General features: G+C 40.9%; 2 protein-coding genes across 5 annotated transcripts in view; both read right to left on the bottom strand.

Annotated features, from left to right (window-relative positions):
- Positions 1-3,758, bottom strand: part of LOC308394981 (uncharacterized protein) — a 36,183-nt gene extending 32,425 nt beyond the window's left edge. For all 3 annotated transcript variants that reach the window (XM_080879625.1, XM_080879626.1, XM_080879627.1), the window contains exon 1: positions 3,622-3,758. The gene's annotated coding sequence lies outside the window, so the exon portion shown is untranslated. The remainder of the gene's footprint in view (positions 1-3,621) is intronic.
- A 3,398-nt stretch (positions 3,759-7,156) lies between these two features.
- The window catches only part of LOC308394998 (uncharacterized protein), a 62,244-nt gene continuing 56,091 nt past the window's right edge, over positions 7,157-13,309 (bottom strand). For both annotated transcript variants that reach the window (XM_080879649.1, XM_080879650.1), the window contains 3 exons: positions 7,776-7,892; positions 7,568-7,689; positions 7,157-7,479 (listed from right to left, as the gene is read on the bottom strand). In XM_080879649.1, the coding sequence (XP_080735775.1) occupies positions 7,405-7,479; positions 7,568-7,689; positions 7,776-7,892 (314 nt within the window). In that variant the 3' untranslated portion in view covers positions 7,157-7,404. The remainder of the gene's footprint in view (positions 7,480-7,567; positions 7,690-7,775; positions 7,893-13,309) is intronic.

Genomic DNA, 13,309 nt, shown 5'->3' with positions numbered 1-13,309 from the left:
TAAAATAAAAAAAAAAAGGGTCAGCCAATCCAAATTAAGTAGCGCAGAGCCGAACCAATCACAGCCGCGGCGTCACGTCACGTGACTTGTTACGTACAGCACAAGTGCCAAGCCGCACATGTGTATTTGTTTGGGAAGCAGCCAGCCACCGTACCGCCCGGGTAATGGAGGAAATGAGTGTGCCGACTAGAAAAATCAACCGAGCGTGACCGAAGAGAAAACAGATGATGGTTCCAATGCCGGAGAGATTGTCGAACGGAAGAGCCATAGAAGTTCCGTAGTGTGAAGGTATTTCGGCTATTTCAAGTCTGACAAAAAACAGAGTAGCGTGCACTGTAAATTGTGCCGAAAGCAAGTCTGGAAATACAATGAACTGGTGCATGCGTCACACTGTGCGCCACGTTATTGTTTCGGTTAAATGAATTTCTACAATACTGTTAATTCTACTCTCTGCAGTGTTTAAATGCTTACATATACACAGTTACTGTCCGTCCACACATACGACTCTGTTCTGCTTCTATGCCCCAGCTTTGTTTACTTTTTCCCACCGAGGCTTCTAGACTTCTGATTGGCCAACATTTCTGCACGGTTAGGAATCTAGCTCCACCTGCTGCTTTGGCATGTTCATAGCAGCGTTTTCCTTCATTTCTGCCTTTATGTGTGGACGGGATTATTTTTTAAAACGAAAACGGAAAATCTCCGTTTTCAAAAATACCCGTGTACGTGTGGACGTAGCCTCAGTCTCTGACTGGAAGCGCTAATTCGTCATTCGGCTTTTGTCAGACTAAAGTAACTGTTAAAACTGTTTGAAAAGCTAAGCTATACAACAAGGAGAGATTGAGAATTTCCTTTTAGTTCTCAGTTTATTTGATATTGACAAAAGTTAGTCAGTTTTGTCTGTTCTTCTGTAAAACAAACTAAGATTTATTTTTAGAATTAATATTTTGTTTCTAAGTGGAATTGACAATTTAGTTTGTTTCGTTTGTTCTCTTTTGAAACTTAAACGATTTAGCGGCTGCCTTTTGTGTAGTTTGCAATATTTGCCTTTATTTATCTGAAAAAGTCTCATGTTCCTTAAGTACATCTACCCTGTTGAACTTATTATGGGAAATAAATATTTAAATAAAAACAAGCTGCTGATTATTTCACATTTTACTTGTGAGCAACGGCACATTTAAATTTTACAAATATAGTTATTTGGCTTATATCGTGATAGATATCGTTATCGCCTGAAATGAAAAAAACATATCGTGATATGAAAAAATCTTATATCGCCCAGCTCTATGTCTAATGCCAGGCCACTGATAACCAATACCATCACGTCTGGGATGAGTCTTAAGAGCGGGGTTAACGTCAGGGCTCGCAAAATCGCTAGCCCGACGTCCTGGGGCTAGCGATTTTTCCAGTCGGGCTACCAAAATCTATCTCTGCCCTGCCCGTCGGGCTATTGTAGGAAGGAAAAATATATGTCAATGCTTTTGCATTCTTTCGGAAATGTAGCTGGGTAATTATGTCATTGGCATCAGTGAGCCAGAATTTGCGCTTGTTTTTTGCTTTCACTTTGCAATCGTGCGAACTGTGTATGGAGAGCGACAGTACTGATTGGTGAGTGACAATCATTTGCGCACCAATTCCTCTGACATCGTCTTATCAGTCGTTAGCCTACTATGCAAACATGATAAGTGAAATCTCCCGCAGCAAGCTTAAACATGTGATAGGTTGATCGCGCAGAGAATCGCTCAGCGTTATGTGAGCGCGTGTGTAAAAGCAGCAGGATATATATTTTAGTTTTGCTGAGCCAAATAAGACAGGTCAGGGTGAAGAAGTGACAGCCAAAGAAAAGCTTACCACAAAACGGAAAAGTTATGGCAAATCAGACTATAAGGCAAAAAGAAAGTGCAGCTTTATGGTTTCATGGACAAAAGAATTTCTGTGGCTGCAATATGACGAGCTAAATAACCAGGGCTGCACATAAGTGGTCCGCAGGTGCGCATTTGCTGTCAAAATAAAAAACGCACACAAGATAAGAAGTTGCAACGCGTGTTTGCGCACATAGGATTTTCTGGAGGAGGACAGACATTTGTTTAGAACTCTTAAAGATGTCAAGAAGCTCCTTTAAGCAATTACTGTGATGTTCCTCCACCTCCAAAGAAATGTCAGGAGTCCGAACCACAAAAGAAGCACGTATTCTCAGAAAAGTGGTTGCAGGAGGTGAGCTGGCTTCAAACAAATGATGAACGCACAGAGATGTGGTGCAGAATGTGCCGTGAAAATCCCACTCTAGCAGACAAAAACAGTGCCTTTTATATGGACACAAACGCGCGCTGCAACTTCTTATCTGGTGCGCGTCTTTTATGTTGACAGCGAATGCGCACATGCGGACCACTTATGTGCACCCGTGTAAATAACATAATGTTCTGCCGGGTGTGTTGTTGGTTTTCCCTCGATTTCTGAGTCGACAAGCGCCTTTGTTACTGGGACCAGTAATTTTAAGAAAGGCCCCCATTAGAACCCATGAGAAATGCATTATTGCTCAGTCTGCAATATCTTTCCCAGAACAAACACCAATTGCAAATAACATACTAAAAATAAACCTGAAAAATCTCTTTAGAACAGCGTACTATGTTGCAAAGAGTGAACTACCACTGACAAAATTTAGCAGTCTTTGCAAACTTTAAAAAAAAGCAAATGTCCTCGATCTTGGTTCCACTTGCCTCTTACCTGTGATTTCAGTGGAAATTTCAAATTCAGGATCTGACACAGACTGATTGATGTTCTACACAGTTCTTACAAGTTTATAGAAATTTCTGTTCAATTAGAACCAAGTATTTGAGTTGATGATTGTAATTTTTATACAATGTTGTAATTTGTGTTTCAACAATTTTTTGATTGTTTTGGTTCCGTTACAATATTATACATTAAAGTATAATATTGTAAAGGAAACAAAAAATGAAACAAAACATCAATCAAAAAATTGCTCGCTTTTTTATTCGGGCTACTTAAATTTATTTTGGGCTACCAAAAGCTGAAGAGTCCCTGCCCGAAGGGCTACCAGGGATTTTGAAATTTTGCGAGCCCTGAACGTGCATCACTAAAGGAGAGAAAACTTTAATACAAGCCAGGTCTGTGGAGTGGGGGCTTATCATAAGTGAAGGACAAAGTGAAGGACAAGTGGTTGTTTTTCTCAATCAGTAGAATTCATATTGTCAGTATTTGTTGTAAATGCTGCCTTTTATGAATGCATTTAAAATGTGTTGTGGGATTGTGTAGTGTGGCTGTTACCGTGGGTTCTCCCACCTAACTAGCTTGGAATGAAAATAAAGGAAAACGGTGGCTGTGGGGATACGTTGGATAACGACAGTCATGCCACTGAGTTAAGTCGGATTGCGCAAAATCCGTGCAGCAGTGAGATATGAGGTGAGACCATAATCCACCAGTCCAGCCACAAGGAGGCAAAAAAGGCAAGGCAATGTATGCAGCTACCGAGGAGCACCGCAACCTCCTGCAGGCCCGCTTACAAACTACCACCACAAGTCGACAAACAGCGGCTGTAAGGAAAAGCTGATCGCTTACAGGTTTGTTTGGGGTTTTTTTTTTTTTACAACAACTCGGGGTACATACCGTGCTTTATATGTGTGGAATCCGTTTGTTCTGATGTGCTCAAATGAATCCTCACGAAGAACTTCTTGCAATCTACAGCGTTGCTAACGGAAAGGAAACGCTAACCACGTGACCCACCGCAACGTGTTCCGTTTCAGTGGTCTGCCTTCAAAATAAAAGGACGAAGGGAAACGACAACTTTCAAGATACTGTCGTAATTCCACTAACGCATTCCATGCATCATCATATTATTATTATTATTATTATTATTATTATTATTATTATTATTATTATTATTATTATTATTATTATCATAAGGAATTAGCACTTGTTTTTCTTTTTTAAAATTTGTTTACTTTTTAGAAAAATACAACTGTGAGTTCTAAATGTTTTATTGAGTGTGTTATTGGAAGTTTCACTACATCTTTCTCTGTGATGGCTTATAGTGGCCGCAGGATAAGTGTACTATAATTAATTTTTCACACGGTGGCGCTATTTCCATAGGAAAACAACTCATATATAAATGTCCTTGATGATGATCTATCATATCTTTTTTTACTACTATAACACAGCCTGCATTTTAATATGTGAAATTACTTTTACACCCCATCACCAATGCTGCACAGATTAATTTTACATTATAAAAATATAATTTATGTTGTGACTGTGAGACATGAGTAAGTTTGCGAAAAGGAAGCATGGGAAAGGGGGGAAATAAGGTATAATTCTCCCTGAAATAAACTTTCTGCCAAATAATTATAATACTAATGCAGTCACAAGTAATAATATCACAAGTTCCCCTTTTATTCATAAAATTTTAATATATTGAATGATGACTGCTTAGTCCTCCGTAAAGATTGAAGCCCCGATGTGCGCAGAGGTTCGGGACCATAAGTCTTATTGTAAACATACCACGGCAGACCCGACGATGTTTCCATCAACATGCTTTTCAGCATCTCTTTATTGACCACTTTTCACACACGGTTGCTGTACGCATACAGCCGGCTGTAGCTTTTCAGCTCACAGCCCGACAACACAACAGCAGAGAGAGCACAGACTTTAAGGCGGCGAGGCGTGATTGCGCCTCAGGTGCGTCCGACTCCCCTGCAGACCACGCCCCGCCACACACATTAACCAGGTAAAATACATATTTAGGCAGAATTTTGGAAACATCTAGTTTTTTTAGAAGCATAGTGCTTTTTTTCCAATTACTTTTTAAAAGTCAGGTCAAGGCTCCAAAAGCCCAAAGGCGAAATGAGGGTGGCAGCTCACAACAGTTTTTGTTTGCTACATGGATTAGTTCAGCTGGGTGTCTTTCCTTTTGTTATATTCCTTTAAGAGTTCAAAATGTGTTAATTACATAAATAAAATGTAATTTTCTCTGTAGCACTTCATGGATTTCATAAGCAACACACCTTAGTTGCTCTGTGGATTATTTTAAAAAGCAGTTAAAAACTTTTCTGTTCAAACAAGCCTTTTGTTGATCTACATATTTTATATTCTTTACATTATTTACATTTGATCTTTTACATTGTGTACAATGTCTATTGATTGTATTGTTTAATTTAATATTTGTGTACAGCGCTTTGACTGACTGTCTGTGAAAAGCGCTTAATAAATAAACTTTACTTACTTACTTTAGTTGTTCACACAAAGCATAAAGTAAAAGAAACTATATATACAGTGTTATCTTCATTTTAGATTTCAAAAAGTATTTGCGGCTCCCAGTGTTTTTTTTGCGTGGAAACCCGGTGGCTCTTTGGGTGTTAAAGGTTGCTGACCCTTGGCCTAGGCCATCTGCTACGGTGTTGTCTGCGGGGGCGGCAGCATCTCTGCTGGGGACAGGAAGAGAACAGGCTGATATGGAGGGCCAGCTCTGTTCTAGGATGCCCTCTGGACCCAGTGGAGATGGTGAGTGTTAGGTCTAAACTTGCAGACCTCGCTGTCTCAGTGGCCTGTTACTGTGAAGGAAGCAAGACACTCAGAGCTCCATCGGTTTTTACTTGCAAGGGAAGTCCGGTCAGGTCTAGAGTTGTAAACTTAGCCAACTCTGAATTCGGCCTCCCCTCACAGTCCTTTTATCAAGAACAGTAGTTACACAAACATTTCATTTATCATATGACAGTTAAGACACTCACATGTGAACATGTACGTCTGTGATGTGTGTGTGTGACATTTTCTGCTACACCACATATCACTGTGACCTTTCACTGATGTCCCTAGTCACCCCATGTATGGCGTAACCTTTTAACGAACCAGTGTGTAGAAAACAGAGGTGAGCATTCTTGCTAAAGATCTAATCATCTTGCACAATGACAACCATATTGATCTACAATTCTCTAACAGTGAGTGACAGGAGAATGGAGGCTAAGCCGTCATCCCTGTTGGACAGCATCTCCCAGCCCATGCAGGAGACTCTGACAGCACTGAGCAGCTCCTTCAGTGGCAGGCTCTGGCACCCATGATGTGGGATGGAGAGATTTTGCCGGTCTTTTCTTTCCTACTGCTGTCAGACTCCACAACAAAGATTTTGCAGCTGACCAAACACACAAATCCACACATGTGCAATTCTCTTTTTCTGACTAAATTGTATTTTATTCTGTTTTATTGTGTACAGTATCTTATTCTTATTATCATATATTGCAGTATTTTTTCTAAATTTTCGCTGCTGTAACATTGCACTGTCCAGTTTTGGCTGTAACGAAACAAATTTCCCACGTGTGGAACTAATAACGGTTATCTTATCTTATATAAAAATAATAAAATTATAGCACACCAGAAAGATAGTCAGGAATTCTGTGTCATCAAAGATGAAAAAACAGGGTGACACAAAACAAAGGTGCGTGAGAAAGAATCATATACTCTGATGAGGGGACTGATTTATTTTAAATAAATGTACCACTGATGGTCTACTTGTCCTGTTTGTGTTTTGGGGTCTTTGTGTCCGGTTGTCTGAGTGCTTTCCCATTCTCATCTCCAGCCCCACACCTACTATGAGAGGAGGTTAAGCAGATGTGTTGTTCTCACAAGGCACTGCTCCACCTCCGCACAGTGTATTTACATCTCAGTGCCTTCAACCAGCCTCAAACAAACTCTGGGCTTTATTTACTGACCTCTAGTGGCAGTAAGGTGACATTGTTTTTTTGAAATTAGATTTTGCCGTTTTCCATTTGGCATCGTAAACCAAGATTTTGTGTTCTTCTCCGTTAAGCACACTGATTTGCCTTGTAATGAAATGTGGTATGTATAATATTACTGTCTCAATGTTAAAATGCTGGGTTAGAGAGTGAAAACAACGACACAGACACTTAAAATTCTCTTAAGCCTTAAACCTCTCTTATCAAGAGTTCAGCTTTCTCATTTTGAACCTCACAGCTTCTGACCGAATTTGGTGGTTTGTTCAGCTTCAAACTTGAGCCAGTGAGTCTGGAAAGTGTGAGACACACTCAGGTTGATGGACCCTTTTCTTCTAAAGAAACTGAAGCCAAAGATGTAAATGACCAAAAAAAAAAAAAGATTTAATAAACTATTAACACCTGTCAGGTACCTCCTGATGACCTGTTAAGTAAATTTATTAATTTTTCAATAACATTTTCACATAAAAGATAAAATAATAACAACATTTTAAAACTGTTCTCTTCACCAGCCTGTACAAACAAAAACAAAACAATTTATGAATGAAGACATATCATTTACAACAAAAGGTACCACACGGTGATTAGTTTAGTTTCTGAACTAGTAGGATCAAAAACATTGGCTTGTTCTCCACAGTGATGTGTTAAAATAATCAGTAGATCAGGTCCATCAGTCAGAAACGGCGCCTTGAGACATCTGAGATGACGTTTTTGAAGCTCTTTGTCGACGTTTCTCATAATATTTCTACAAAAAAAACAGAAAAGTGAGAAACCAAACATTGTTAGGCCAAGAGTGTGATTTTGTGTACTGAATGGTGTGTGCGCATGCGTACCTGCAGGTTGTTGTAGTGTTTCTGGCTGCAGCAGTGGAGTTCCTTGGCGGTCTTCTCATTCAGGTAGAAAACAGAGCAGATGTTACAGAAAAATCCTGATTTTGGGATCACAAACTCCTGACCTGCAGAGGAGTAGAAACAGGAAAATTAGACAAGTGTTAACACAGCATTTGAATCGCGTGCGTGTGTGTTTATGTGTGTGTCTCACCGAGGGGGCTATTGGGGTTGAACTGAGGCAGTCTGAAGTCTGCTACAACACACGGAGACTGAGAGCGAGATCGCTTTGCCTCAGGTCCAACAAGCTCCCTCCTGCGTTTGCCCACAACTGAAAATGGAAAGAGCGACACATTAATCATCAACAAATCTGCTGCAGGAGCCACCGGGTTTGTAAAATATTAAAATATAACTTAAGTAATTAAACAAATGATTTTTGATTTATTTGAAAAGGTGAAATGTTTGTCAGCCACTTTATTAGGTACACTTGTTTGACTGCTCATTAATGTAAATCTCTAATCGGCCAATCACATGGCAGCAACTCAGTGACCTAGGTATGTAGACATGGTCAGATGACCTGCTGAAATTCAAACTGAGCATCAGAATGAAGAAGAAAAGTAATTTCGTGGACTTAAATGTGGCATGTTTGCTAATCTTAGCATTTCACTGATGGGATTTTCCCAAAGAAGCATCTCTAGGGTTTACACAAAATCGTCTGAAAGACAAAATGAGCAGCAGTTCACTGGAAGAAAATGCACTTTTGAGTTCAGATGAGAATGTAATAACTCAAATAAACACTTATTACAACCAAGGTATGCAGAGGAGTATCTCTGAACACACAGCACATCCAACATTGAAGCAGATGAGCTGCAACAGCAGAAGACCACACTGGGTTCCACTTCTCTAAGCTAAGAACGTAAAACTGAGGGACCAATTCACACAGGATCAGCAACGCTGTAAAAGAAAAAAAAAGTCTCAATTTCTGCTGTGACATTAGGATGGCAGTGTTAACTGAAAAGACACGACGTCGTACTCTCATCCACAGCGCTTTATTCGTTCCGCCATTTTTCACTCACAACAACAACAACCCTCTCGCGGGCAACAGAACTCTCGCGATAAAACAGAAAATAACAAGTTAACAATCTCCCTCTTTCTTAAAAAAAAAAAAAATAAAAGTATAAACACATCCCTGTAAACATTTGTATACATATATGTATATATTTATATAAACAAAAAAACATTTCAAAAGTGCTTTGCTTTACTTGAAGCATACTATCATTGCACACAATAAACAATGGTACATTTGAATGCAAAGACAACTTTGTAAATAAAGGATTACAGTATCCAGAGTCCTTCATCTAGCGCCTTTAGAAGGGCTAAAGGTGAAACTCCCTTTTTTGTCAGACAATCAGCAAGTTGAGATTTTGAATCAGACCAACAAACCTGTCTGATTTTCTTGGCTTGTATGAGCTCTTTAATGCTGCTCATTTCTAGCCTCAGTCTCTTCTCTGTAACCTGCTTAGTAGACTTGAGTGCATCAAACAAGGAATGATTATCAGTCACACAGATCAAAGGAAGAGCGTTCAGACCAGTGTTACCAGTTACCAGTTGTAAGCTCAGAAAAAAGTGTTGCCAGGAAGAGCGCACTGTCTATTCCATCTGACATGGCAAGAGTTTCTCCTGCCAGTGTACTTCTGACCATGCGCCTGATTTTTTTAGACTGCCAGAAGAGAGGACAAAACTTTCCTCCTTTACCCATAAGGACGATTAATGCCCCTCCTTGAGTACCGCCATCAGGAAGGTTGCCAAATGAAGCATCACTGAAAACAATCAATGCCAGATCCTCACTGTTACCCAAGTGCTGAAACTTAAGAGTCACTTTCTCTGCCTTAAGTTTACGGATAACTTTGTTCACTTCATGAATAGACTGTACAGTTGCATCTTTGATATTAGATCCAAGGCTACATGTGTCAAACATAACATCAGGCCTTGTTTGTTTGGCAACCCACAAAATCTGTCCTATTTTTGACCTGAGTTGCTCACGTTCTGTGTCACTTAAGGAAGCCTCCCTCTGTACAGCCCGTGCTGCTTGTAACTGAACCGGTTGTAGGTTGTCAATGTAAAGTTGTTGATGCACCTCTATTACATCATTAACTGTACAAATGTCCATACCAACATAAGAAAAACTGTCATGTTCTTCACGGCCCACAAGGAAGGTAGATTTCAGTACAGGAATGATATGAGTTGCAAAGTGACTTGAACCAGCCCAAAGGAAATCATCAACATGACATGCAAGCACTCCTGTAACCTCAGATTGTTCATTCTGCCAATAGAACACTGCAGGATCAACCTGTGATATTTTACCACCAGTTTTGAGCATAATGTCTTTGACCTTATTGTACCAATAAAGTGAAGCATCTGCAAGTCCATAAACACACTTTTTCAGTTTCCATAGAACATTGTCCTTGCCAGCTTCAGGTGGGGGACGAAGATGGACGTCTCTTGACAGTTCCATTCCCTGCAAGAAGGCAGATTTAATGTCCATTGAATTTACTCTCCGCTTGTTTTGACATATCACAGCTAGCACCAGTCTGAGGGACTCAGACGCACATGTTGGAGAGTCTTTCTGTAGTTCTTTAGTATTTACCTCTTCAAACCCCCGTGCCACAAGTCGAGCCTTTGGGACAACACCATTAGTAGTTTCTTTGAGTGTACAGACCCATCTAGTAGACACACATTTTTGACCCAGGTCTTTCACTTCATCAAACACACCATTACTTTGCCAGCTCTCAATCTCCTGCTGCTTAGCAGAATCAAAGGAAATATCTTTTGTTATGAGTACATCTGCATCTCTGTTTTCAGCTTCAGTGCAAAGACCATCAACAAGTGACATGTCTACAGCTTTCTTTTCACCTTCACTACCATCATGCTCAAGATATTGCACATTGTACCAGTTTTTGTATTGCCCTTTTGCTTTTCCCGCTCTGCCTAGCACTCTGGCTGTGTGTTGAACACCGTTGTCTCTGTTGGTAAAAGCAATCAGCTGTCCTGATCTTAACTTTACATTTGCAGAGACATGATCAGTGGGTGTAGAGGGCTCATTTGCAGTTTGTGTGACAGACATGTTTTCTGTAGTGTGTGTGACAGACATGTTTTCTGTAGTGTTAGTTTCTCTGTCAATAGTGATGTCTTCTTCCTCACTAATACTCTGTTCACCATCGGGTGTGTCAGTGTCATCATTTTCAACTGCGTCTTTGTTGTCATCATCAGTAGTACTGTGTGGTTTTTGTTTATCTCCAGTCTGTGAATCCACTTTAGTCAATCTTGACTGGTGTACTCTTACAAGAGTCCCCCCATGTCTTACAAATACAACAGTTCCATCCTGCCCAATAACTACACCTGGACCCTTCCACTCTGTACAGTCGACTCGTTTGTAGTATACTTTATCTCCTGCCTCATATTTGTCATCTGTAGGCCTAAGTTGTTTGCGTAGTGCTCTCCTGATCCTTTCTGAACACTCTGCCTCAGTAAATGCTTTCCTGGAAGCATGTAATGCTGAGATATGTTCAGCTACTCTTGCACTTACAGTTGTGCCCTCTAAGGCAGGTGGCTTATCCATCAACACAGAAGGAAGGTTGGGGTTTTGGCCAAACACAAGTTGATGTGGACTATAACCATGTACATTAAGCATACTGTTTTTGGCCATAAGGGCCCAGTCTAGCGCAGTGTGCCAGTCACATCCACGTTCCTTTTTTACCTTCAGGAGGATTTCTGTAAGTGTCATGTTATGTCTCTCCAGTAGTCCGTTGCTCCAGGGACTATACCCCGCCGTTGTTTTTACCTCAATGTTGAAGTTTTCAGCCATGTCCCGGATGTCTGTGTTGTTGAACTCTCCGCCGTTGTCTGTGTAGAGCCGTCTGGGGGCACCGTGAATGCTTATCCAGGTGTGAATGAAGGAGTTGACAATCTCTGCAGCTTTCTTTGTCTTTACGATGCTGCCGGCACTGAAGCGTGTGAAGTGGTCGATGATGTGAAGGTACCACACATTGGGCTCCAGCTCATGTAGATCCATCGCTACTGTCTCATTATACTCAGAAGCCAGGGGTAGACCAACAGCAGGTCTCGGCTTGGTTTTGCAATATTTCTGACAAATGTCACAGTCACGAACTATCTCTTGTAGAATAACTGCACATTGTTTATCTGTATTGCCAGAGCTTTGGATGAGCCTCAATAACCTCTCTGCAGATGCATGACCAAACTGCTTATGAAGTTTCACAAGGACTTTCTGTTTCTCTTTTGTAGACATTTCAGCAGTTACCATGAGAACTTCATTTTCATTGCAGTTTTCTGTAGTATTTTCATCTCTAATGTCCACGCAATAGTGTCCCGAACTAGTGAGCTCTAGGGGAACAGGCTGCTTGAACATGACAACACTGTCATTCTCCATGTCTAGAACAGTCCCTGCTTTCTTGAGAGACGTTTTGCTCAGTAGTAGTGGAATGTCAACAGGAACTACTTCACTTTCAATGTCACATTTTGTTTGTCCAATTTTGACTGGAAGTTTCACTTTTCTGCTGGAATACACTACAATACCATCCCCAAAGCGAAATGGTCTGGAGCTGGGGGTTTCTGATTGCAACAGCTTGTTTACTTGGCCTTGGCTGAGGTCACGCATGTAACTATCTAGCCACTTCTGACCACAAACTGTACGTGTACATGCAGTATCAATAATGGCTGACCCCAATGCCTCAGTCAGGAAGATTTCAGAGTCTGTCATTGAGGCTTTAGTGTACAAAGTAATGTTACACTCCTCCACTTTCCCATCTTCAGTTAGCTTTACTTGGTCACCATTACGATGAGGACAGTCTTTCGCCCAGTGGTATCAGAATCAGAATCAGAATACTTTATTGATCCCTGGGGGAAATTATTTTTTGTTACAGTGCTCCATTTTAAACCAACATTAAGACAAGACAGACAATACACTAACTAAGAATAGTACAATATATACATATATATATACATACATACATACATACATAAGTCACTTATAAATAAATATTTGGAAAAGAAACATGTGTAGTTGTAGCAGCAAACACTGTGTTAAGTGGATGCGTTGTACAGGGAGATGGCCACAGGCAGGAAAGATTTCCTGTGTCGTTCAGTGGTGCTTTTTGGTAATCTCAGTCTCTCACTGAACGAGCTCCTGTGACTGACCAACATGTCATGGAGTGGGTGGGAGGTGTTATCCAACATTGTCTTTATCTTGGACAGCATCCGCCTCTCCGACACCACCTTGAGGGAGTCCAGCTCCATCCCCACAACATTGCTGGCCTTACGGATCAGTTTATTAAGTCTGTTGGCATCTGCGACCCTCAGCCTGCTCCCCCAGCATGCAACAGCATAGAGGATCGCACTGGCCACAACAGACTCATAGAAAATCCTCAGCATTTTCTGGCAGATGTTGAAGGACCTCAGTCGCCTCAAAAAATAGAGACGACTCTGGCCCTTCCTGTAAAGTGCTGTGGTGTTTTTAGCCCAGTCCAGTTTATTGTCAATGTGTACTCCAAGGTATTTATAGTCCTCCACAATGTCAACACTGACCCCATGGATTGAAACAGGGGTCAAGTGTTTCCTGGTCTTCCTGAAGTCCACGATCAGTTCCTTGGTCTTTGCCACGTTGAGCTGCAGATGATTCTGCTCACACCACGTGACAAAGGAGTCGACCACAGCCCGGTACTCTGTCTCATC

The sequence above is a fragment of the Rhamphochromis sp. 'chilingali' genome, assembly GCF_963969265.1.
Source record: "Rhamphochromis sp. 'chilingali' genome assembly, chromosome: 1".
Classification (NCBI taxonomy): domain Eukaryota; kingdom Metazoa; phylum Chordata; class Actinopteri; order Cichliformes; family Cichlidae; genus Rhamphochromis; species Rhamphochromis sp. 'chilingali'.
The sequence above is the reverse complement of the archived record's forward strand: the minus strand, read 5'-3'. Positions and strand labels throughout refer to the sequence as shown.